A 24631-nucleotide genomic window follows, 5' to 3' on the forward strand; every position below is an offset into this window, starting at 1 on the left:
GGCTGGTCTCAAACTCACAGAAATCCACCTGCCTCTGCCTCCCGAGTGCTGGGATTAAAGGTGTGCACTATCAATGCCTGGCTACATTTTGGTAATTTTTAAAAATTAATTTATTGTGTGTGTGTGCTCTATCTGCATGTACAACTTTATGCAGAAGAAGGCATCAGATCCCACTAAAGATGGTTGTGAGTCACCTTGTGGTTGCAGGGCATTGAACTCAGGACCTCTGGAAGTGTAGTCAGTGCTCTTAACCACTGAACCATTTCTCCAGTCCCAGTAATTCTTGCTGTATTTCAAAACTTTTCATTTTATGTGTGTTTTGGTTGTTTATGATCAATAATATTTTTAATAATCTGAATTTGTTCTTTGACAATTTCACATATATACATATATTATTCATTTACATATATGTTTATATATGTACACATATGTATTGTCTGTTGAAACTTTCACACACATATACATACATACACATATATTTCTGTTATTCGTATCCCCCACTCTGTTTTCCCTCCCATACTTGTCAGTGCCCCCCTCCTCAGATCCATTTCTCAAGTTCAGGTTTTTTGTTTGTTTGTTTGCTTAGTGACCAAAGAGTGTGGCAGTGACCATGGTTATGGAACTGCCCAGTGGAGCCTGATGAACTCACCAGTGGGTACAAAAAGCCATATTTTTGCAACATATTTGATAACATTGTGAATCCTGAGATTTCATTACTTACTGGAAAAACCCATTTCTAGTTTTGGTGTGACTCAACCATAGGACCCACCCTTTAATCCAAGATCTTTCTGTTTGAATATTGTAAACAGATTAAATAAAGTCAACCAAAGGTCAAGAGGCAGAGCAAGCAACCAGTTGACAGGAAGTGAACGTAAGATTATTAGGAAAAAAACAGAAAGTAATAGGGACTCAGGATGATGGATAGAGGAAGTAGAGGGGAGGAGCACTGAGTTGGAGGAGGCTTATTTGAGGCAAGGAGAGGCCTCTGGGATGATGGTGGAGGAGGAAGGTCAGCTGGGTGCTTTCTCTGCCTCTCTGACCTAGCAGGCTGTGTAAGTTAAGAAAGAGCGTCAACAAGATCAAAATCAGAATAGTCTCCCATTTCTGTGCCTGGATCCTTTCTACTATGAGCTGGCTGCCATGGGTGTCCAGGACATTTGTGGGACGTTGCTTCTGGGAAGTCAGATATCAGCTTAAATGAAAGGCTATCTGGTTGTACATGAATATCAGGGATCAAATCATCTTCGATCTCGGTGCCATATGGTAGTGTGGTAGTTACCACACTATCAATTAAATCTGAGTCCTGGAAGCCAGAAGGGGTGACCATTACACTTGGTGGAATTTGAGGAGGACTAGGGGTGGTAAAGGGTATAGTGCTGTCTTCTTCAGAAGAGCTTGCCAAATGTTCTATTCTCTGGTCAGTGTGCTTTCCCTTGTTTTTGTGTTTACCATGACCATGACCACGACCGTGACCATACCCATGCCCATGCCCATGCCCATGTTCCACAGGATGTCCGTGGTCAGAGCCATCTTCTAATCTAAACTGATGTCCATGGCCAAGGCCATGTTGTTTCTGGTGTCCATGGCCAAGGCCATGCCTCTTTGGGGGCCAATGGCCTTGGTCATGCCCATGAGCAGGTCTTCGTTCGTTTTCTGGATCCTGCTCTTCTTGTACCACGGCAGTATAGGGTGGACTTACAGTTGTTCCTTCTTTTGTTTCTTGTACTTGGACTGACCGGAAAGGTGAAAAGCCTGGAGGCCTTCTCATCATTGTAATCTAAACAGGAAATATTAAGATGAATGCATTATGTTAGAACCACACTGTCAATGAGGGGAGAGGAGACTAAGACCCTGATGATGCCATTTTGGTTTACAACGGGGTGATTTTTTTGCCGGATTTTAAATACTATATTAATTTTCTAGAAAAATTGATTAACAATATGTCTTCTCTTTGGATTGTTCTTAAAACTTGTGAACTTTGTGGTACTGGAGATTGAACTCTGTACCTTATACATGTTCTTCAAGTACTCCATCACTGAGTTACATTTCCAGCCTTGCCTGACTGTTGTTCTTAGTAATACTCCAAGACTGAGAGTTTTTCTTCATTTGGAAGAACTGGGTAGTTGAACTACGTAATAGCTAGAGTACACTGTTTGATAACTGATATCACTTGTAATACAACCATTGCTGTTTTTATCCTTAATGGCCCGAGGCATCTTTACAGCTTTACTTTGTCAGATGAACAACTGTAGGACTTGCTCACAAGCTTGCCAGGAAGGCTTTTTGCAGTGTATTAGAGACACTATACAAATGACAAGGACCTAATATAGAAAAAGAGAGGTGGCAACTTGCACAAAAGTGTGGCTTCATTGATACTCTCCACCTCCACTTCTACCACCTGTGAGAGGTGACAGTCCAGAGTGAAACAACTTGGACTTCAGAGACATGCAAGATCTTCTCGCGATCAGGATCATGATGGGAAGGGTGAACTCTGATTTGACCTGCACTCAATGCTGCACAAACTAACTTCACTTTTCTGCGAAATAAACATAACAGCACCTGCCTTCCTAAGGACTGGGAAGAAAGTGTAAGAAGTTTATTACTGTGCAGAGCCTGGGACCTCACAGCATTCTAATCATCTATCTATCTATCTATCTATCTATCTATCTATCTATCTATCTACCTACCTACCTATCTATCTGTCTATCTATTTATTTTTGAGACAGGATTTCTCTGTGTAACAGCTCTGGCTGTCCTGGACCTCGATTTGGAGACCAGGTTGGCCTTGAACTCACAGAGATCCACCTGCCTCTGCCTCTGAGTGCTGGGATTAAAGGTGTGTGCCACCACCACCTGGCTGGCATTTCAAGTCTTAGTGTCCCATCTTTGATAACTAACGGAGCACTAGTCACAATGGGACATTCTTTAAAGACTTAAGAGGATGATGTAACATAGCCTTACAGACTTGGATCATGTGTGGGAACCCCTTGAGGACCTTTCAAAAATGCAGGTTAAGATTCATTAACTGTGGAAATGGGTAGGTTCATGTTTCTCACAAAGTCCTTGAATGTACAATGCATGGTGCTGCATGTGTCTCAGGCATATCTTGGAGGTGTGCGTCTAGTGTTAGCGCCTGGGCCGGCTCCTCACTACCAGCCATAGAACTTCCAGGGAACACTGACAATGAGTTCGGTAACCAAGAGGTTGCTTGTTCTCCTTTCCAGCCCTACAAATCAAGATCAGTGTAGAAACATACAACTTCTTACTATTTTAAAAAGATAGCCCCTCTCCCAGTTTGTTTTAGTAATGATTCTTTTTCAATACGCAGATACAGCTTTTGGAGTAGGCAGAACTGGTCCCAAGCTGACTGTCATTGAATTCCTACCATTTCTAATGCTCGGCAGTTGACGGTCGGTTCGACTTTGTTCTCCCAAGGTCTCATGTACACGTTAGCATTGCAGTTGAGACTTTGCTAATCATGAAAGCAGAAGGCAAGAGAAAAATCGTCAGTCATGAGGCGGGTGAGAAGTGACTCTTGAAGCATCACACAGGCACAGTGCTACTCACGCCAACGGGCTTGACCTCACAATTTGCTGTCAGTTCTGTGTTGCTCTCCTTGGAACATGCGGTTTCTCTGGCTATGAACTCAATGAAATATTTCATTCCACCTACCACCTGTAAAGTTAATTAGAACAAAACACGTGTTTAATAAGGATTTGTATAATAAATTTTACACTTTTACTCTGATGAGTGTAAAGTTAGAACCTTGAAATTTTAATTATATATTGACCATATTAAATAGTCCTACTCCCCAAGCTATCAATATCTGATACAGACTTTCAGTTTGTGTGCATATCTAAGATTTCTAGATATTAGTTGGGCTAGCTTCCTTTACTAAGTAGAAGAAAAGCAGGCTACACTGTTTGATATACACATATCAATTTTAATGTTCAAAAGCTGCAAACTCTCTAGTAACTCGGGGATTAAGTTACAATACAACCTGAGGTATGGGGGGGCAACCTTAAATTATTTTCTTTACACATTTTTTTTTGTTGTATTGCTGTCAAACAGACAGTAAATTCTTATGTAGATAAAATTATGCAATTAGGAAAATATTTAGATTATCTATTGTTCTCTTATATTTTTAATATTAAGAAACCTCTTAAATCCTTAAACTATCTATTTATTTATTTGAGACAGGGTATTACTATGTAGCCCTGGCTGGCTTGGAACTCACTATGTAGACCAGGCTAGCCTCAAACTCACAGAGATCTCGTCTCTGCTTCTTGGGTGCTAGAATTACAGGCGTGTTCTACCATGATCAGCCTGAGATCTATTTATCTTTATTTTACATGTATGGGTGTTCTTGCATGTACATCTGTGCAACACACAGGTGTAGTAGTGTCCTCAGAGCCCAGAAAAGGACACCCCGATACCCTGAAACTGGAGTTACAGAAGGGTGAGAGCCACCATGTGGGTCATGAGACTTGAACCCCAGTCCTCTAAAAGAGCAGCCAGCTCTCTAAACCACTGAGCCATCTTTGCAGCCTTTCCATTTATGTATTTAGTAATGGTTTTAATCACTACATAGTGTCAATAAACAGTTGTCTAGAGCCAAATTTTGTGATCTAATTATATATTATAGGATTTAAATGTGTGTGTTTGGAGTATTACATAGCTATTGAAAAGAATTCGGAGCTGGAGACATGGCTCAGTAGTTAAGAGCACTGACTGTTCTTCTAAAGGACCCAGGTTCATGGTTAGCCTACATGGAGGCTAACAACTGTCTATAACTCCAAAGATCTGACACCCTCAAGCAGACATACATGCAGGCAAAGCACTAATACAAATAAACTATTTAAAAGAATGCATCCATACATATTGACCTGGAAAGACAGCTCTTATTTTAAAAAAAAGGGGGAATTACATACTGGTACCACAATCCCATTTTGTAAAAAACATCTGAAACCTTTTCTAGCTCTTTATGCTTTTATTGTTTTTGTTGTTGTTGTTGTTGTACTAAGGATTGGTGCTAGGACCCAGACAAGGCCCTATTTTTTTTTTTCCGAGGCAGGGTTTCTCTGTGGCTTTGGAGGCTGTCCTGGAACTCGCTTGGTAGTCCAGGCTGGTCTCGAACTCACAGAGATCCGTCTGCCTCTGCCTCCCGAGTGCTGGGATTAAAGGCGTGCGCCACCAACGCCCGGCCAGACAAGGCCCTATTATTTTTGGTTTTTTTTTTTTTTTTTTTGGTTTTTCGAGACAGGGTTTCTCTGTGGCTTTGGAGGCTGTCCTGGAACTAGCTCTTGTAGACCAGGCTGGTCTCGAACTCACAGAGATCCTCCCGCCTCTGCCTCCCGAGTGCTGGGATTAAAGGCGTGCGCCACCAACGCCCGGCTAAGGCCCTATTATTGAGCTGTATTCTCAACGTCTCTAATTTTAATTTTTTTAATTTGAGATATAATCTCATTATGTAACTCAGAGTGCCTCAGCCTTCCAAGTGTTAGAATTATAGGTGTGAACTGCCATCCTGGCTTCCTGATGCTGACTGTTCAACTTAATTCAGAGCTTGGGGTGGGGGTACAAATTCAACACACTTAGTAGGGTCTCAAGACTGCATCCACACAGCCACTACCAGAGGCATACTTATCAAGGTTTCCAATGCATGAAGGCTGAAGCCACTGTGCCCAAGTTTGTTCCTTTTTTTTTCTCACTAAAGAACACTATATGCCAATATAAATCCCAAATGTATTTATTTTAATTTTTTATATAAGTTAGAAAAAAGCTTGTTTCACATGTCAATCCCAGCTCCCTCTTTCTCACCTCCTCCCCTGCCCTCCCCACCAGGTCCCTCAGTCCCCTACCCAATCCCCAAATGTATTATAACATTAAAAAATAACTAATGAATAAATATTCATCAGAACCTAGGATATGGAGAGACATTCCTAGGAGAAACATAGTGGGAGCAAGCCTAAAGTAAAAGGAAAATGTTTAAGTTGATAAGCAGTAATGAAAATCATTTCTCAAAAATCAGAGTAAGTGGCATAATACAGTGGTGCATGCTTTTAATCCTAGCACTTGGGAGCAGAGGCAAGTAGATCTCTGTGAGTTGAGGCCAGTCTGGTCTGCATAGCGAGTTCCATGCCAGCCTGGACTATATAGTGATATCCTGTCTCAAAAGTAAAATAAAAATAAAAGTATTTAGGAATATATTTAACTAAAGAAGTCAAAGATCTCCACAATGAACTTTTCAACATGTTGGGAAAGGAAATTACAGAAGGTACTAGACAATAGAAAAATAGCCCATGTTCCTGGATAAGCAAAATTAATATTGTGAAAATGTCTATACTACCAAAATTAATATGTGGAATTAATACAATACCTATAAAAATTCCCATGTCATATTTCACAGCGTCAGAAAGAATAATACAAGAATTCATATGGAACCACAGAAGAGTGAGTGAGCAAAACAACCCGAAGGAGTAAGAACAATGCTGAAGCTATTGAAATAAATAAATAAATACATACATACATACATACATACATGCATACATACATATTAGAGCTGTAGTGATAGAGACAACCTACAGCCGGCACAAACAGACAGGAAGACCCACAGCACAGGAACCAGCCCCTAATGCCAACAGAAGGGGCTGCATGAAAATACAGTCTCTGCACAGCCAAGGAAACAGCAGGACACACAACCCACAGCATGGGGGTAATCTTTACCAACTACACTTCAGACAGAATTTACAAAGAACTGTAGACATTAAATGCCATGGGAGCCGGGCATTGGTGGCGCACGCCTTTAATCCCAGCACTTGGGAGGCAGAGGCAGGCGGATCTCTGTGAGTTCGAGACCAGCCTGGTCTACAAGAGCTAGTTCCAGGACAGCCTCCAAAGCCACAGAGAAACCCTGTCTCGAAAAACCAAAAAAAAAAAAAAAAAAAAAGCCATGGGAATAAAACTGTCAATCAGCAAATAGTCAAGCAAACTGACAGGAAGTTTCTTGTTTGTTTGTTTGTTTTGTTGGGGTTTTGGTGTGTGTGTGAGTGTGTGTGTGTGTGTGTGTGTGTGTGTGTGTGCGTGTGTGTGTGTGTATGTGTGTGTTTCCTGAGACAGGGTTTCTCTGTATTGCTTTGGAGGCTGTACTGGAACTCGCTCTGTAGACCAGACTGGCCTCGAACTCACAAAGATCTGCCTTCTTCTGCCTCCCTAGTGCTGGGATTAAAGGCTTGCACCGCCAACTCTAGGCTTGGTGTGTTTTTTTGAGACAGGGTTTCTCTGTGTAGCTTTGTAGACCAGGCAGGCCTCAAACTCACAGAGATCCTCCTGCCTCTGCTTCCCAAATGTTAGTATTAAAGGCATGTGCCAGCATGTCCAGCTCTGATAGGCAATTAAAAAAAAATACACAAATGATCAGTAACTGTTGGGGAAGTCTTATGCCAATAAAGCACTGTCTGGCCAACAGGGAATCTAGATAGGAGGGGCTAGGAGTCCAGGAGGATTCTGGGAAGGAGAAACAGAGGAGAGTCGAGATGTAACGCCATTGGGGTAGGAAGCCCGGAAACCTCTCCGGTAAGAGACATACTTAGATTAACAATTATGGGGTAATTACTTAAGTCAGAGCTAGCCAGTAAGAAACAAGCAAGGCCAACAGCTTCATAATTAATATAGCCTCCTGTGTGTTTATTTGGGGACTACAATGCGGCAGAGCCCAGGCGGCTGGCGGGGGTTGGGGGGGTGGGGGATAAACCAAAGTGGCTAGCAAAGATAAAGCTTCTCTTTACAAGTAACTATTCTACAAAGTGTTCAGTGTCCCTACCCATCAGGAAAGTGCAAGTTAAAAACTTCCCTGAGACAACACCTCTTCCCACTCAGCATGGATACAATTAACCAATCCAACAACAAAATCAGAGAGGATATGGAGAGAAAGGAACTCTTATTCACTGTTGGTAGGGATACAAATTAATACAGCTATTACAGAAATCAGTTTGAACATTCCTTTAAAAAGTAGAACTATCATATGACCCATTATTTCACTCTGTGCATATGCCCAGAGATCTGCACATCCTTCCATAGATATTTATACCCCCATGTTTATTAATGTTTTATACATTATAGCAAATAATTGACATCAATTTAATTGTTCATCAACAGATAATGGGCAATGGAGAAGGAAAATTTAGTACATATACATACATATATACATACATACATATATATACATATATATACATATATATACATATATACATATACATATATATATTGGAATATTACTCAACTCTGAAGAAAAAAAGAAATTGCAGAAAAATGCACAGGTTTATAATGCATAATAAATATTAAATGAGGTCACAATCTCAGAAAGGAATACATCACATATTTTCATACGAGGAACCTGGCCGATAACATATGTAAATCAGTGTACATGTGAATACAGTGTAAGATGAAGGAAAGAGAACAGGAAGGAGAATATAAAGCTAACTGCTTTTTTTTTTTTGGTTTTTCGAGACAGGGTTTCTCTGTGGCTTTGGAGGCTGTCCTGGAACTCTCTCTGTAGACCAGGCTGGCCTTGAACTCACAGAGATCCGCCTGCCTCTGCCTCCCGAGTGCTGGGATTAAAGGTGTGCGCCACCAACGCCCGGCTGCTAACTGCTTTTTTAGTGCTAATTCTGCCATAAACTTTTTGATTTTGATGATGAATAAGTACATAAAACACATTTGATACCGCAACTTCTGTTTCAATGCCAATTATATTTTTATATGTTCATTAAGTTATATAGTTGGTGATCTATTGTTTATGATTTATTAAAACCACTGATGATCAGAGAAACAAAGCAGCCAAGCCATTAACTCTTACCTCTATCTCAGGCTGAAAGAGCTGATCCTGTCTCCACGAATACTCACCAAGCCTCAGACTGCTGCCTCTCCTCAGCATAGCTGAAGAATCTATGCCTTCCTATCCTCAATGTGGCTGGAGAATGAAAGCCAGCTCTGAGATACTGTTCTGGTCTTAAATACCTCTCTTGAATCGTGGGATTAAAGTTGTGAGCTCTTTTACTCTTTTTGACTGATTCAATCTCATGTAGCCCTGGGTGGCCTTGAACTTAGAGAGTTCCATCTGCCCTTGTCTCCTGAGTCCTAGGATTAAAGGTGTGTGTCAGCACTGCCTAGCTTCTATGGATAACTACTATGATTGCTTTGCTATTTTGATGTCAAGTGGCTTTAATAAATCATAAACAATACATCACCATGGATAGACTTTGGGTGTAGTTAATTTTGGTGTGTGATGTTTATTTGTTTATTAAAATGATACGGAAGATATCATGATAAGCAAAGTGAAATGGATACAGTTGAGATGTAGCTTGAAGACTGTCATGAGCGTAAAGCCCAATGTTGAGAAGTGGACACTGGGCCTGGGTATCTCAGAAAGGACATTATAGTGTGCACCAGTCAGGAAAAGGGTTAGTGTTGCTAATAAGCAAAGACACATGCTGTGAGAAAGCAGAGCGACGTCATTCTCAATTGTCCACACCAGCAAGGACTGAGGACTGCAGACACTGCTGGTCAGTGCACATTTGGTCCCGGCTGGGAGGAGTAAGATCAAGACTAGATCCTTTTTAGTGATCTTTATCTCAAGGACTGGATCTTGGCTCCATGTCATGAGGTCCTCTCACCAAGCCCAAAGTTTATTCATAAATGGTAATTTTTTTATCAGCTCCCTTCCTTCCTTCCTTCCTCCCTTTCATTCCGTTCTTTCATATCTCCCTCCCTCCTCCCTTTCTCCCTCCCTCTCCCCCCTCTCTGTTTTTTGTTTTTCTGAAATAGGGTTTCTCTGTGTATCCCTGGATATCCTGGAACCAGAACACTGTAGTCCAGGCTGGCCTCAAACTCACAGAGATCCACATGCCTCTGCCTCCTGAGTGCTTAATGCTGGGATTAAAGATGTGTGCCAGCGCTGCCCACCATCAGCTCCTTTCTTGAACCTACCTGCCACCTATCCATTTGGTTTCCTTAGCACTGATGTGGAAGTTTGCACCCAAAGTCTCAGGTATATGCAAATTGAATTGGTGGTTTAGTTCATCCACAGCCCCAGGGACCAACATTCAGTCCCAGGACAACACTCAAGGTCCCAGAGAACACCATCCACAGCCCCAGGGACCAACATTCACAGTCCCAGGACAACACCCATGGTCCCAGAGAACACCATCCACAGCCCCAGGGCCAGCTGCAGTGGCACAGAAATCTCACTCATGGAAGGTGGAGATTCAGAGCTTGGTGTTACAACTATCAATCCAGTTTGGAGTGGAAGCACACTCTGATAGGACTAAACAGATAAAGCCAAGGCAAGGTTAAAACTACGCAAAACGTCTTAGCAACTTAGCAAGATCTCGGTGACAAGACTGACTGGTAACAAGTTCCTCACAGCTAATTGATGGTCTGTATATTCCTACTTCAAAGGCTGCCATGAGTGACCAGTCTAAGGAGTCAAATGGATTTTATTTTCAAATGAATTCACTCTATATTCTAGTAGATTTGGCAGATAACTGAAGAGCTGTTTGCTACCTGCTCCCTTGAGCTCTCAGTATTAACTCACAGTGTTCCCTTGGCATCCTTCACATACACACACACACACACACACACACACACACACACACACACACACACACACACACACTCCCACAACCGGGGAGGGGGGAGCCGGTGGAGAAGAGGGGGGTGAATGAAGGGCTGCCTCCTAGATCTCAAGCCTCCGATGTGCAGTACATGACACACAATTATGACATCATTAAGAATAAAGGAATTTCATAGTACAGCAGAAAAGTCAAACAAGTAAGGCTGATGCAAAAAGAAGCAGTATAAATCAGCAGTCCCTTCAAGGGAGCTGGCACGGGTCACAGGGCGGTGATGTCAGCGAGGCACAGTGTGAGATAGGAGTGACACATCACACTGAGATCAAGTGTCAGTGGAGACTGGTTTTACTAAACTTTGTCTACTCTTTCTGTTCATAACACTAAGAGAATTAGAAAGATGAGAATAAATAGTCCATTGCACCACCACCTGCAAACCACCACCGTGAACAGTCGGGGCACACCCACGCTGCACCTAGTCATCTCCTCTTAGTATTGCTTTCTGTATGACTCTACCGAGAGCGTAATGTCTGCTTGCTATTGATACTAAAGCATAAGACGCTGCCCCACAGCACTCCTTACAAAGACGCCTTTAGGTTTCTGCCTAACGCTTCACTGTAGAGATCTGCTAGGCTCCATTCAATCATTCCCATATTGTTCATCTCGTTATTATTATTAGCGGGGTAGGGTGGGTGTATGCATGCCATGGCATGAGTGTGGAATTCAGAGGACAACTCTGTGGAATTGGTTCTCTCCTTCCATCCTTTTGTGAGCTCCAGGGATGGGTTCAGGCTATCTGTGGGGAAGGTGGGTGTGGCAAGCGCCTTTATCATCAGGGCCGTCTCACTGGCCCCAACAGTTTGATAGCTCACCACATCTCTTGCTCTTTTTTTTTTTTGTTTTGTTTTTGTTTTTGTTTTTTCGAGACAGGGTTTCTCTGTGGCTTTGGAGGTTGTCCTGGAACTCGCTCTGTAGACCAGGCTGGCCTCGAACTCACAGAGATCCGCCTGCCTCTGCCTCCCGAGTGCTGGGATTAAAGGCAACATCTTTTGCTCTTATAATTGAAATGACAACAACTATGGTTGTGGATGGAATCTCTTGCTTCAGATTCCTAGAAATCCAACAACCAAGACAAAAGCATGAACTTTTAAGTGAGGATTTTCTTACTAGATTAGGAAGATCATGTTGGCCTCTGTGGCAACATGGTTCTATTTTGATTACTTTTCTTACTTAGTATCTAGGGAAGCCAGGCTCGAGTCGCTAGAGTAGGAGTCTATCCTTGCATATTCTGGTCATAGACTACCAGTGCTGTTAGAGGTTTTGGCTTTTCTAGTCCGTCTACTCATTTTTCAGGTAGGGCCACAAAGGCTGACATTTTAATAACCACACAGAGCCACCAAGGATAGAGGCTATGGTAGAGCTGATCCTCTGACCCCAGATAAAGGTAACCAGCCTTTATTGATAGGGAGTGAAAGGAGAGCTGAGCTCTAGAGATACAGATGTAAGAGATGAGGGCATCTGGGTCAGAGAGAGCAGAGGGAGAAAAGACATGGCCTCATGAGAGTGACTGAGTCCAAGAGGTTTAGAACCTCTCTCTCTGTCTCTGTCTCTGTCTGTCTGTCTATCTTTCAGTGTGTGTGTGTGTGTGTGTGTGTGTGTGTGTGTGTATTTTAAGACAGGATCTTAGTCAGGGGTTGGCGGTACACGCCTTTATTCCCAGCACTCAGAGGCAGGCGGATCTTTGTGAGTTCGAGGCCAGCCTGGTCTATAAGAGCTAGTTCCAGGACAGGCTCCAAAACAATATAGAGAAACCCTGTCTCGAAAAACCAAAAAAAAAAAAAAAAAAAAAAAAAAAAAGGACAGGAGGATCTTGCTATGTAGTTCAAGCTGACCTAGAATTTGTGGCAATCCTCCTGCCACAGCTTCTGAGAACTTGGATTACAGGTGTGCATCACAACACCTGGCACTAAATGTTCTTATCAGAGAAGAATCTAGAAAGGCGGAAAATAAAAGCCTTGCTTTTCCTAGCCAGGATTTTGCTAGTTATACGTTATACAGTGTGGGAACACCAGACCTTGAGCAGAGACCCACTTCCCCTTCTGCCTGGGAGTAGGCAGCTGTAAGACAATGTTTACTAAAAACATGCTTACTAAAAACAATACAATGCCCGGGGCAATACGTTCCTGGAAAAGGCCTGCCCACGGAAACCGCCCTGACCTCGACCTTGTCCAAAGACTAACCGCCTCTTCTGACACGCCCAGATCAGTTTTTGGTGTGAGAGATCAGAACCAGCCAGGGTAGAGGAGAGAGCAGAAGCTTTTCTGGAGGGAGCCTTTCTTAGGAAGTTTTCTTGAACCTTTTTGGGGCCTGCTTAAAGTTTTCTTTACATCGTTGAACAGGTCTCTGTGTTGTCAATCCCCGACACCCTCCGCACGTTCTCGGACACAGGCTGCGCGGCAGACGCGGCAATACAGTGGTTCTCAGTATTTGAACAACCTTTTGGAGTTTGGAAGTGGTTTGTCATACATTACCTAATGAGATCTTTGCCCCAGGCATTTTTAGGTAGAAGACAGAGCTTTTGTTTTGTTTTGCTTTGCTTTTTGTTTTTTTTTTTATGATTTTTTTATTCTTTTTTTAAAATTTAGATAAGAAACAAGGTTGCTTCACAAGTCAGTTCCAGGTCCCTCTCCTTTTCCCTCCCCTTGCTTTTTGTTTTTTGAGACAGGTTTTCTATGTGTAGCCCTTGCTGTCTTAGAACTAGCCCTGTAGACCAGGCTAGCCTTAAACCAGAGATCTGCCTGCCTCTACCTCCTGAGTGCTGGGAATAAAAGTGTGTGCCACCACCTCTGGCAAACAGAGAGTTTTAGAGATACTTGTCCAAGACACGCAAGCACGCAGAAGAGTTAGGACTTTGGAATTTAAACCAACAAATCCTGTTACCATGTACAGTTTCCCCAGCCAGAGCCAAGACTGGGGGTCAAATAACAACGAGTCTACAAATAGGCTCCTACCTCCCGTCTTTGTAACTGTTTACAGACCTGTGATGTCGCCTTCTTCACAGTGTCAATCTTGAAGTAGAAAGGATGGCTGTTGTCTGTGTTGAGCTTTGTGATGGCATGACCAAGTGCCTCCGTCAGCTCCGGGCTGTCTATAGGAATGTTCTGGGGACATCCAGGGCAATTCTCAGGAAGTGGTTTTACCAAATCCTCTCCTGAAAAAAACAGATTTAAAGTCAGAAGGTACACCCAAAGTGGAGTCTAGCCTGGCTCCTGTCACACAGAAGCCCAGCATCCTCTTTTAAACAGGTGGGAGGGAACCTGAGCATGGTTAGGGGAAAGTGGTCCATGAGACAGCCAGGTCTTCTTTGTACTCCTTGCAGCTTAGATGTTTAGGGAAGCATGTATTCGACCATACTGAGCCATATACTGTACTTGGTTTGAATCCTCCCTCCCCCCAAGTCAGGGTCTGATGTGTCCCAAGCCAGCCTTGAATTCTATATGTAGCAAAAGTTGGCCTAGAACTTCTGATCCCCCTGCTTCAGCTTCCCGAGTGATGTGACTACAGGTGTGTGCCACCATGCCCAGTTTGAAATTCCTTGATGTAAACTAAAGAGAAACATGTAACTTAGAGGAAGGCACTGGTGAGCTTAAAGGAATGACCCTCCAATGGGGTGCCAGCAAACAGGCAGTGCCATGGTGCCTCTTGTCTCAACACACGCACAGTGGTGCCTCTCATCATGACATCTGCGCAGTGGTGTCTCTCGTTACTACATGTGCAATGATGCCTCTTGCTATGACACGTGCACAGCGCACAGCGGTGCCTCTTGTTATGACATGGGCAGAACTATTTGTAACTGAGAGAAGCCAGCCCTTTTTTATGAGAAATGCTGATTTAGTTAGTCATAAGCTTTTCAACACCTCCCCCCCCATCATAACACACAGGGAAACCCACCTTTATCTGGAAGGTTTCCACTATGGGCAGTTAAAAACCAGATGCATTTCTCTCCAACTCAAAACAACACATTTAAGAACAATTTGTATAATAGGAAAGCCAGCTGGCATTGCACCTGAAGGTGACTGCCTTGGCCCAGAGAACACACACTATCCCTTCTGTCACTGTGTTGCCGTGGCCATTGCCCAGCAGTGCAGCTGGGTAGGGAGGCAGGGTCCACTGCCTCACCATGGCTCTGCATGTGCCTACTCACTTGGATAAAGGTCACATTTCTGGGAGAAGTCAGCAATTCTTTGCTTGATATCCACAAAGGCACTATGTAGGCATTCACCGGCATCCTGGTGGTTCAAAATCAGAAATTAAAGCCAATTTTGAAAGCAAACAACTAGTAGAAATAAAAGACAGTATGCCTGCTCTACAAATCCTTACTTAGGGAAAAGGGAAAAAAAAGCTGAAAGCAAAAGAAACTCAGAAGTGTACCAGAGCTTCAATGGCAACAAGTGAACACAGAGAGGCATGAAATGAGTATATCCACAGAATGTGTAAATAAATGGGTTACATACTCTCTCTCTCTCTCTCTGTGTGTGTGTGTGTGTGTGTGTGTACACAAGGGTAGGATGATGAATCTCTTGAAGATGGAGTTATATGATGTTGTGAGCTTCCAGCTGTTGGATGTGGGTACAGGGAACCAAACTCAGGTCCTCTACAAGAGCAGCGCTTCGCCGGGCGTTGGTGGCGCACGCCTTTAAGACCAGCACTTGGGAGGCAGAGACAGGCGGATCTCTGTGAGTTCGAGGTCAGCCTGGTCTACAAGAGCTAGTTCCAGGACAGCCTCCAAAGCCACAGAGAAACCCTGTCTCTTGAAAAAACAAACAAACAAAAAAAAAAAAAAAAAAAAGAGCAGCGCTTCCTTCTGAGTGTTGAGCCACGTCTCCAGACTCTCCACCTTAGCTTATAAGAAGGATTTCCCACAGAACCTGGAACTCATTGATTCCCATAGGCTGCTGTCAAGTGAGCCCAGGGCTCTGTTGCTATCTCATTGGTTCTGGGATTATAGGTGTTATCTGCATGGGTGGTAGAGAGCCAAAGACAAGTGCTTTACTGACTGAGATCTCTCTCCCCCAGCTCCAATTTTTGCTTTGTTTTGTTTTAGAGACAAAGGTGAGCTGAGGATATGGTCTTTCCATGCATCTGCACAGGTGAGCACACTCACACATACATACAACACACACACCAAGAAAACAATGGGCAAAGAATACAATTACTCATTCAGAAATTCAAGTCATAAGTTTCCAGCATATTTATAAAAACACTTCGGCAAAATAAACAGCTGAATTATTGATTGAGAAAACTAAAACTAAACTATTTTTAGTTATACAAACTAATGAACAAATGAAGAGTTTAAATGTTTTCATAATGATTGATATCACATATAAAACTGGGGCCTTATTCTTGAGGAAAAATACCAAATGCAAAAACAATTATATCATAAAATTGTTTGCTGTTACTAATTATATTAAAAACAGAAATAATCCAGGTATCCAAAGGTAGGAATGCTGTTGTAAAAACAATTTATGATGTCTTTGTCTGAATATTATAGAGTTATTGTAAAAGTTTACCAAGATTTCTAATGGCATGGAGAAATTCTTAGGTGGAAGAAAACAGAGCATGTAAATAATCACAGTACTGGAGAGATGGCTCAGCAGTTAAGAATACTGACTGTAGCCGGTGGTGGTGGTGTACACCTTTAATCCCAGCATTCGGGAAGCAGAGGCAGGTGATCTCTGTGAGTTCGAGACTAGCATGGTCTACAAGAGCTAGTTCCAGGACAGCCTCCAAAGCCACAGAGAAACCCTGTCTCGAAGAACAAACAAAACAACAACAACAGCAACAAAGAGAGTATTGACTATTCTTACAGAGGACTGGGGTTCAATTCCCAGCATTCTCATGGCAGTTCACAACCACTTCAACTTCATTCCCTAGGAATCTGATGTCCACTATGGTCTCTGTGGGCACTGCATGCGCATAGTGCGCAGATTATGCATGCAGGAAAAGCACCCATATGCTTGAAGTAAGACAAATTAAATAAAATAATCACAACTTTTAAAAGAGAAAAATTCCTATAACTCTCCCCCTCTCTCCAACCCCCAAAAAAGATGAAGGGAAAACACACTAAGAGGTCTTTGGGCCTTTGGTTCAATAACTTCATTCTCCATGTTTCTACATTGTCTACAGCTTTTTTTTTTTTTTTTTTTTTTTTTTTGGTTTTTCGAGAGAGGGTTTATCTTTGTAACAGTCCTGACTGTCCTGGAACTTGCTCTGTAGACCAGGCTGACCTCAAACTCACTGAGATCCACCTGCCTTTGCCTCCCAAGTGCTGGGATTAAAGGCGTGCGCCACCACTCCCACTCTCCAGCCATTACTTACAGCTTTCAGACAATATGTATCTTTCCAATAAACCAACACATGTAATAAAGGTCCAGTGTCAAAGCCACAGGTCTTCACAATGGTGATGTGTTGGTGCTGGGTGAGGAGTGTGGTAGCATAGCCGTTCTCGATTCCAGCTGCACCTTTGACTGGCTTAGAAGCTTTAGTGTTTGGGTCACTGACCTGACACCCACACCAGATCATTCTGGAGACCCTGGGGGAGGTATTTGCCAGGTGACTGGAACCTTTTCCATATTGAGACCAGCTTATGAAACCTCTCCAATCATAAAACAATGTGTGTGCAAGAACCATCACGAGAGGCTCATGGGATGCAGACGGACTTGGATTTGGACATGTGGGTTCAGACTTCAGATTTTCTAACAAGCTTCCAACCACCGACAAATATTTCCTATTACGTTTTCTTTAGTTTTATAGAAGCTGGGAACTCACTGCTAATACCATTTCTTATCTTACAAGGAAGGAAGTGAAGTCTCAGAGAAGCTATACAAAAGCAACTGGCATTTTCTAATTTTGCCAAGAGGTAACTAAGTAGACGGTTTATAAACAGACGCAGAAAAACAAGACTGTGCGGTATTAAGAGCCACACAGCCTCCAGTAGCTGTGGAGTCTAAGAAACACAGAGGCCTTCGTATGTCAGAACTGTCCCAAACTGATAAAGTTAATAGTAGTTAGAATATACAAATTTTTAGAGTGTTTCCTTTTGGGGTAAAATAATTATATGCATATGAAATAAGATATAAAGATAGATAAGATGTCTATATATAAAATGTAAACTTTTCTATTTAAAACATTAAAAGTTGTAGAATTAGCTGGCATTAATTAAAATTCATCATGTACAACATCACTACTGCCTTGAAAAATACTTTTATCTCACAGAAATCCTGAACCCAGTAAACAATAGACAAGCATCCTGCCCGTTGTTTCTTTCTTTCTTTCTTCCTTTCTTTCTTTCCTTCCTTCCTTCCTTCCTTCCTTCCTTCCTTCCTTCCTTCCTTCCTTCTTTCTTTCTTTCTTTCTTTCTTTCTTTCTTTTTTTTCGAGACAGGGTTTCTCTGTGGCTTTGGAAGATGTCCTGGAACTAGCTCTTGTAGACCAGGCTGGCATCGCACTCGCAGAGATCCGCCTGCCTCTGCCTCCTGCCCTTTCTTGACCCCCTGAACTTTCATCTACTTCCTGTCTTTATGAATGTGCTTCCCTTACATATTATATCTAAATGGAACCATACAGTATTTATATTTCTGTGTCTGATTTATTTCATTCACACTATGCTTCAAGGTTCACTCATGGTGCAGGTGTGTCATCCTTTGGTGTATGTATATAGTATGTCATTCATCCATTCACCTGCTGTCCTGGTTAATTTATTTATTTATTTATTTTGCTTGACACAAACTAGAATCATTTGGGAGGAGGGAAGCTCCATTAAGAAAACGCCTCCATCAGATTGACTTGTAGACAAGTCTGTGGAACATTTTCTTTTTCTTTTTAAATTTTATTTTATGTGTACGAGTGTTTTTCCCACATGTGTGGGTCCACCATGTGCCTGGTGCCCGTGGAGGCCATGAGAGGGTGTCAGAAACCCTGTACCTGGACTCCCAGAAGGTTTGACCCACCGTGTGGGTGATGAGAATGGAAGCTGTCCTCTGGAAGAACATTAAGTGCGCTTAAGCGCTGAGTCATCTTTCCAGCCCCGGGATTTTGACTAATGATTGATACGGAAGGGCCCAGCCCACCGTGGATGGCACCACCCTGAGAAGGCGGTCCTTGGAGGCTCGGGGAAAGAGCCAAACGGGAGCCTGGGCGGCAAGCTAGCGAGCAGTTTCTCTGTGGTTCCGCTTCAGTTCCTGCCTCCAGGCTCTTGTCTGTGTTCCCGTCCTTCAGTGACTGGACTCTGACTTTTGATGAAATAAACCCTTCCCTTCCCAGGTTGATTTTGGTCAGTATTTTATCACAGCAACAGAACTAAGTAGGACCCCTGCTGATGGGCACATGGGTTGTTTTCACTTTTTGGCTCTGTGAGAGGTGCTGCTGGGAACACAACTCTGGGTTTCTGTTTTGAGTTCCTTTGGGGTGGGGGGATCCACCTAGAAGTGCGGTTTGCAAGGGTACCTACTCTTTTTCTGCTTAGTGTAATTTGATGCATTTATTTGTATATTAGGTGTGCATACCTTCATCTGTGTGTGTGCACACACAAATTCAGAAGCCAGAAGGTGATGTCAGAGGTCTTTCTTAGTTTCTCTCTACCTTATTGGTTGAGATGGTGTCTCTCACTGAAACTGAAGCTCTCCCTTCGGTTCAGCGAGGGCCAGTGAACCGCAAGAATCTTCCTCGCCAGTGCCGGGAGTAGAGGGACAGGCCGCCACTCCTTTACGTGAGTATTGGTTATTTACCTATCTATCTATCTATCTATCTATCTATCTATCTATCTATCTATCTATCTATCTATCTATCTATCTATCTATTTATGTTTTTCAAGACAGGGTTTCTCTTAGTGGCCCTGGCTGGTCTCAAACTCTCTGTAGACCAGGCTGTCCTCGAACTCACAGAGATCGGCCTGCCTCTGCCTCCCGAGTGCTGGGATTAAAGGCATGCGTCACTGCCTTTATTTTCTATCACCTTTTTATATTTATATTAGTTCTACTTTGTATATTTGGACAACTGTATGTATAGCTTTCCCTTCCCTAATTTTTAAAATTTAAAATAAATTTTTTTGAGACAGGGTCTCTCTCTGTAGCCCTAGCTGACCTGGAGTTCAGTATGTAGACCAGTCTGGCCTCGCACTCACCGAGATCCACTGCTTCTAGAGAGCTGGGACTAGAGACGTGTGCCAGCACACCAGCCCCCTTGCTTTCTTCACTTACCATTTGTTTGTTTTCCTGAAACAAGGTCTTTTGTACTAAAGACTGGCTTCAAACCCACTGTGCAGGTAAGGATGACCTTATCTCCTAATTCTCCTGTCTCCATGGCTCCTGTGAGTGCAGTTTGTATCCTGATTTTTGCTTTTTCCTTAACATACCAAAATGATTTGCCAATGTCATTAGCGGTTCTGTAAAAACTATTCTAGTCTATGTTCCATTATACTTTGTTTCCTAATGATGCATATAGAATTCATCTCAGATGCTTTATCATTAAAAAACAAACAAAATTGGGAGCTGGAGAGTGGATCAGCGGTTAAATACATAGGCTGCTCTTCCAGAGGATCTGGGTTCAATTCCCAGGACCTACATAACAGCTGACAACTGTCTGTAACTCTAGTTTCAGGGCTTGTAACATCCTCACAAAGACATGCATGCAGGCAAAACACCAACGCACGCACATAAAACCAAAATAAATCATATAAAAAATTACCCCAAATTAGCATATTGTGGTCTAGATTTCTCAGTGTTCCCTTGTTGTGGAATATTATTTTAAGGTGTGTTGTATTTGTTTATGCTGTGGAACATTTGTTTAGTGATGCATGGATGTGTTGCATTCTTTTATGTTGCTTTGTCTGTCTAAAACACCAGAAGGTCTAATAAAATGCTGAATAGTCAATAGCCAGGCAGGAGAAAGGATAGGTGGGACTGCAGGCTGAGAGATAAATGGGAGGAGAAATCTGGGAGGAGCAAGAGAACAAGGAGCTGAGGATGCTAGGGGCCAGCCACCTAGCCACCCAGCCACCCAGCCACCCAGCCACCCAGCCACCCAGCCAGCCATGGAGTAAGAGTGGAGTAAGGTTACAGAGGTAAGGAAAGGAAAAAGCCCAGAGGCAAAAATCAAAGAGATAATTTAAGTTAAGAAAATCTGGCAAGAAACAAGCCAAGGTAAGGCCAGACATTCATAAGAAATAATAAATCTCTGTGTATGATTTATATGAGAGCTGGGTGATGGGCTCCCAAAAGAGCCAAAAGAACAAAGAATAAAAACAACCAACTACATTCCCTCATAAAACAGAGCTACTAGATTGAAGGACTATCTACAACATTATTCTGGGAAGGCTTGTCACCTCGGCATTCGTCAGACATAGCATAGTCATTGACATCATTTCTGTGTGATCGTGGGTGAGATTACAAGATGTCAGCCACAAAGGGATAGAATCCCAGAAAGTGTTTATTAAAATGAAAGCGGATGAGGGAAGATGAGGAAACAAGGAGAGAAGAGTTTGAAATAAGGAATCGGGGTCTAGAGGATCCTGTTGGGACACCGAGCACACTTGACATCGGAGGAGACTAGGGGCATATGACAGCCCAGGTCCCATTCCTAATCGCTGATGAATGTAAATACTTAGTGTGACATGTGCAGTCTTTGGCCAGCAGCTCTGGGCTCCCAGATCCCCAGGGACCACAAATGTGAACTACTAAATGATATCTTAGCTTTAGGGACAGTCTTCCCACAACACTTGGCAGTCCTGTACATGCTGTTAACAAAATGTCAAAGGCGATCATTAAACTTTTGGCTACTTACACCATCCTGAAGGGATTTGCACTCTGGAGTTAAGAGTGGAAAATGCTTTTTTGAACAGTTGGTTTGCACAATAGTGTAGGTGACTTCAAAGTTCAGTCCTGCCACCACCTGAAACAATTTTAGGTTGAGAACTTGAAGTTCAGTTTGAACATTATTCACAATGAGTAAAGTTATATACATCTTTAAACATTGAATTGGATGTAATACATGCTCAGGAAACACAAACTGTCATTATTACTAGGCAATGGTATCAGTGAGTAAATATTGATTACACACACACACACACACACACACACTCTCTCTCTCTCTCTCTCTCTCTCTGTCTCATGTAACTGCAAATGAATATGCATGTGTGTTTCTTCAAACAAAGACCCCCACAATTTTTCCTTTGCCCAGTTGCCAAGAGGGCATGTTTCTTGCAGTTTTGTGAAGCAACATGATTTTCTACACAGGAGGAGTGTAAAATGGGAGTGACCTTTTTTGGTGAGCTCTCTGGTCTCAGGTTACCAGGTAGTGAAATTCTCCTGCTTTGTTCTTGGCAGGCTCCATGCTGACACCATCCCCACCCTGACCATCACATCCCACACTGACCATCACATCCCACACTGACCATCACATCCCACACTGACACCATCACATCCCACACTGACACCATCACATCCCACACTGACACCATCACATCCCACACTGACCATCACATCCCACACTGACACCATCACATCCCACACTGACACCATCACATCCCACACTGACACCATCACATTCCACACTGACCATCACATCCCACACTGACACCATCACATCCCACACTGACACCATCACATCACACACTGACACCATCACATCCCACACTGACCATCACATCACACACTGACCATCACATCACACACTGACATCATCACATCCCACACTGACACCATCACATCCCACACTGACACCATCACATCCCACACTGACACCATCACATCACACACTGACCATCACATCCCACACTGACACCATCACATCACACACTGACCATCACATCCCACACTGACACCATCACATCACACACTGACCATCACATCCCACACTGACACCATCACATCCCACACTGACCATCACCATCACATCCCACACTGACACCATCACATCCCACACTGACCATCACATCACACACTGACACCATCACATCCCACACTGACCATCACATCACACACTGACACCATCACATCCCACACTGACACCATCACATCCCACACTGACCATCACATCCCACACTGACACCATCACCATCCCACACTGACACCATCACATCCCACACTGACCATCACATCCCACACTGACCATCACATCACACACTGACACCATCACATCCCACACTGACACCATCACATCCCACACTGACACCATCACATCCCACACTGACACCATCATATCCCACACTGACACCATCACATCCCACACTGACCATCACATCACACACTGACCATCACATCCCGCACTGACCATCACATCACACACTGACCATCACATCACACATTGACATCATCACATCCCACACTGACACCATCACATCCCACACTGACACCATCACATCCCACACTGACACCATCACATCACACACTGACCATCACATCCCACACTGACACCATCACATCCCACACTGACACCATCACATCCCACACTGACACCATCATATCCCACACTGACACCATCACATCCCACACTGACCATCACATCACACACTGACCATCACATCACACACTGACCATCACATCACACACTGACCATCACATCACACACTGACACCATCACATCCCACACTGACACCATCACATCCCACACTGACACCATCACATCCCACACTGACCATCACATCCCATACTGACCATCACATCACACACTGACACCATCACATCCCACACTGACCATCACATCCCACACTGACACCATCCGTGTGCTGACACTATCCCCATGCTGAACCACCCACCACCCTCATGCCCACTGCTGTATATGAACACAGGAGGTTAAAGTACAAATCTCACACAGTGGCAAACTGAACTAAAAGTAGAGAATGTCACAAAGGCAGAGGTAGACAGAGCTATGATTTTGAGGCCAGCCCAGTTTATGTAGTGAGTTCCATGATAGCCAGGGCTGTGTAGAGAGACTCTGCCTCAGATTAAAAAAAACCAAACAATCAGATACTAACTGTTTCCACCCACCACCAGGAGGAAGTGGGCAATATAATTTCGGATGTACCCAGAAAGTCATGTCTACCTTTTTAGGAACAATTTAATATTTTGAGGCAGTGTTTAATTAATGACAACAAGACGGCAATACAGATTTGTTAAAGTCCTAAAGCCAGAGTGACATTTTCATTTTCCGTCTTTGGGAAAAACATGCCATGCTGACTGTAAGAAGATGTGAGAGCTGCCCTTTCCTTCTTAGGTGTCACTCTGCTCGCTTAGACCCCAGAGAAAGCTCCCTTCTTGAAGTTATTCTCATGAAAACACAGGAGGACACTCCAGTACTATGCCGGCATGTGGCCAGACAGCGCCCTCCTGACAGTGGTTTATTTTGTGTGACAAAATGTAACAAATTTTTAGTCATATCACATATCATGGAAAACTGAAAAAACAAACCTGTCTCTGGGCTGTTTTTACTTCTTCAAGAGCAAAGAGGTGGGAATGACCGGTGTTGTTGTTGAAGTGTTCCATGGCGTGTTTTAGAATAGGTTGCAGTTCAGGGTTATCAGTCGATATGGGGTGTACACAACCCACGCAGGTGTACTCGGCTTTCACCACGGGGCCATTCCCTTGACAAAGAGCAAAGAGGTAGGTAGCATTAACAACTGAAGACACTTCTCATACATACATACAGTCCTAAGCCCAATCTGGGAAGTCCTGATAAGCTGACTTCCCAGTAACTCCTGTATGAGTTAAAGATAGTAAAGGTCTAGGACTTCTCTACAGTTAGAGGGGAAAATGGAGAACATACAGAATAGTTTTTTATGTTATATTATTTATTTCATTTTTTAGACAGTTCCCCAGGGCTGGTCTGGAACTATCTGAGTAGGTAAAGATGGCCGTGAAAGTCTGATCTTCCTTCCTCTGCTTTTCTGTCCAGGCTTCTGTGCCTGCTCTATGTGGTGATGTGGGCTGAACCCAGGCCTTCAGGAAT

The 24631-nt window shown here is 43.2% G+C and overlaps 1 protein-coding gene across 3 annotated transcripts in view; it reads right to left on the bottom strand.

Moving 5' to 3' along the window:
- Positions 1-24631, bottom strand: part of Kng1 (kininogen 1) — a 33045-nt gene that overhangs the window by 682 nt on the left and 7732 nt on the right. The window contains exons 4-11 of one of the 3 annotated variants that reach the window (XM_040751036.1): positions 24094-24266; positions 21470-21577; positions 14836-14920; positions 13670-13842; positions 3568-3675; positions 3386-3472; positions 1700-1777; positions 417-1173 (exon numbers count right to left, since the gene is read on the bottom strand). In XM_040751036.1, coding sequence (XP_040606970.1) covers positions 910-1173; positions 1700-1777; positions 3386-3472; positions 3568-3675; positions 13670-13842; positions 14836-14920; positions 21470-21577; positions 24094-24266 — 1076 coding nt within the window. In that variant the 3' untranslated portion in view covers positions 417-909. Of the gene's footprint in view, positions 1-412; positions 1778-3385; positions 3473-3567; positions 3676-13669; positions 13843-14835; positions 14921-21469; positions 21578-24093; positions 24267-24631 lie in introns of those variants that run through there. The other 2 variants (XM_013114543.3, XM_005071611.4) reach the window with 2 other exon arrangements.

This window comes from Mesocricetus auratus, unplaced genomic scaffold (assembly GCF_017639785.1).
Source record: "Mesocricetus auratus isolate SY011 unplaced genomic scaffold, BCM_Maur_2.0 Super-Scaffold_100008, whole genome shotgun sequence".
Taxonomy (NCBI): Eukaryota; Metazoa; Chordata; class Mammalia; order Rodentia; family Cricetidae; genus Mesocricetus; species Mesocricetus auratus.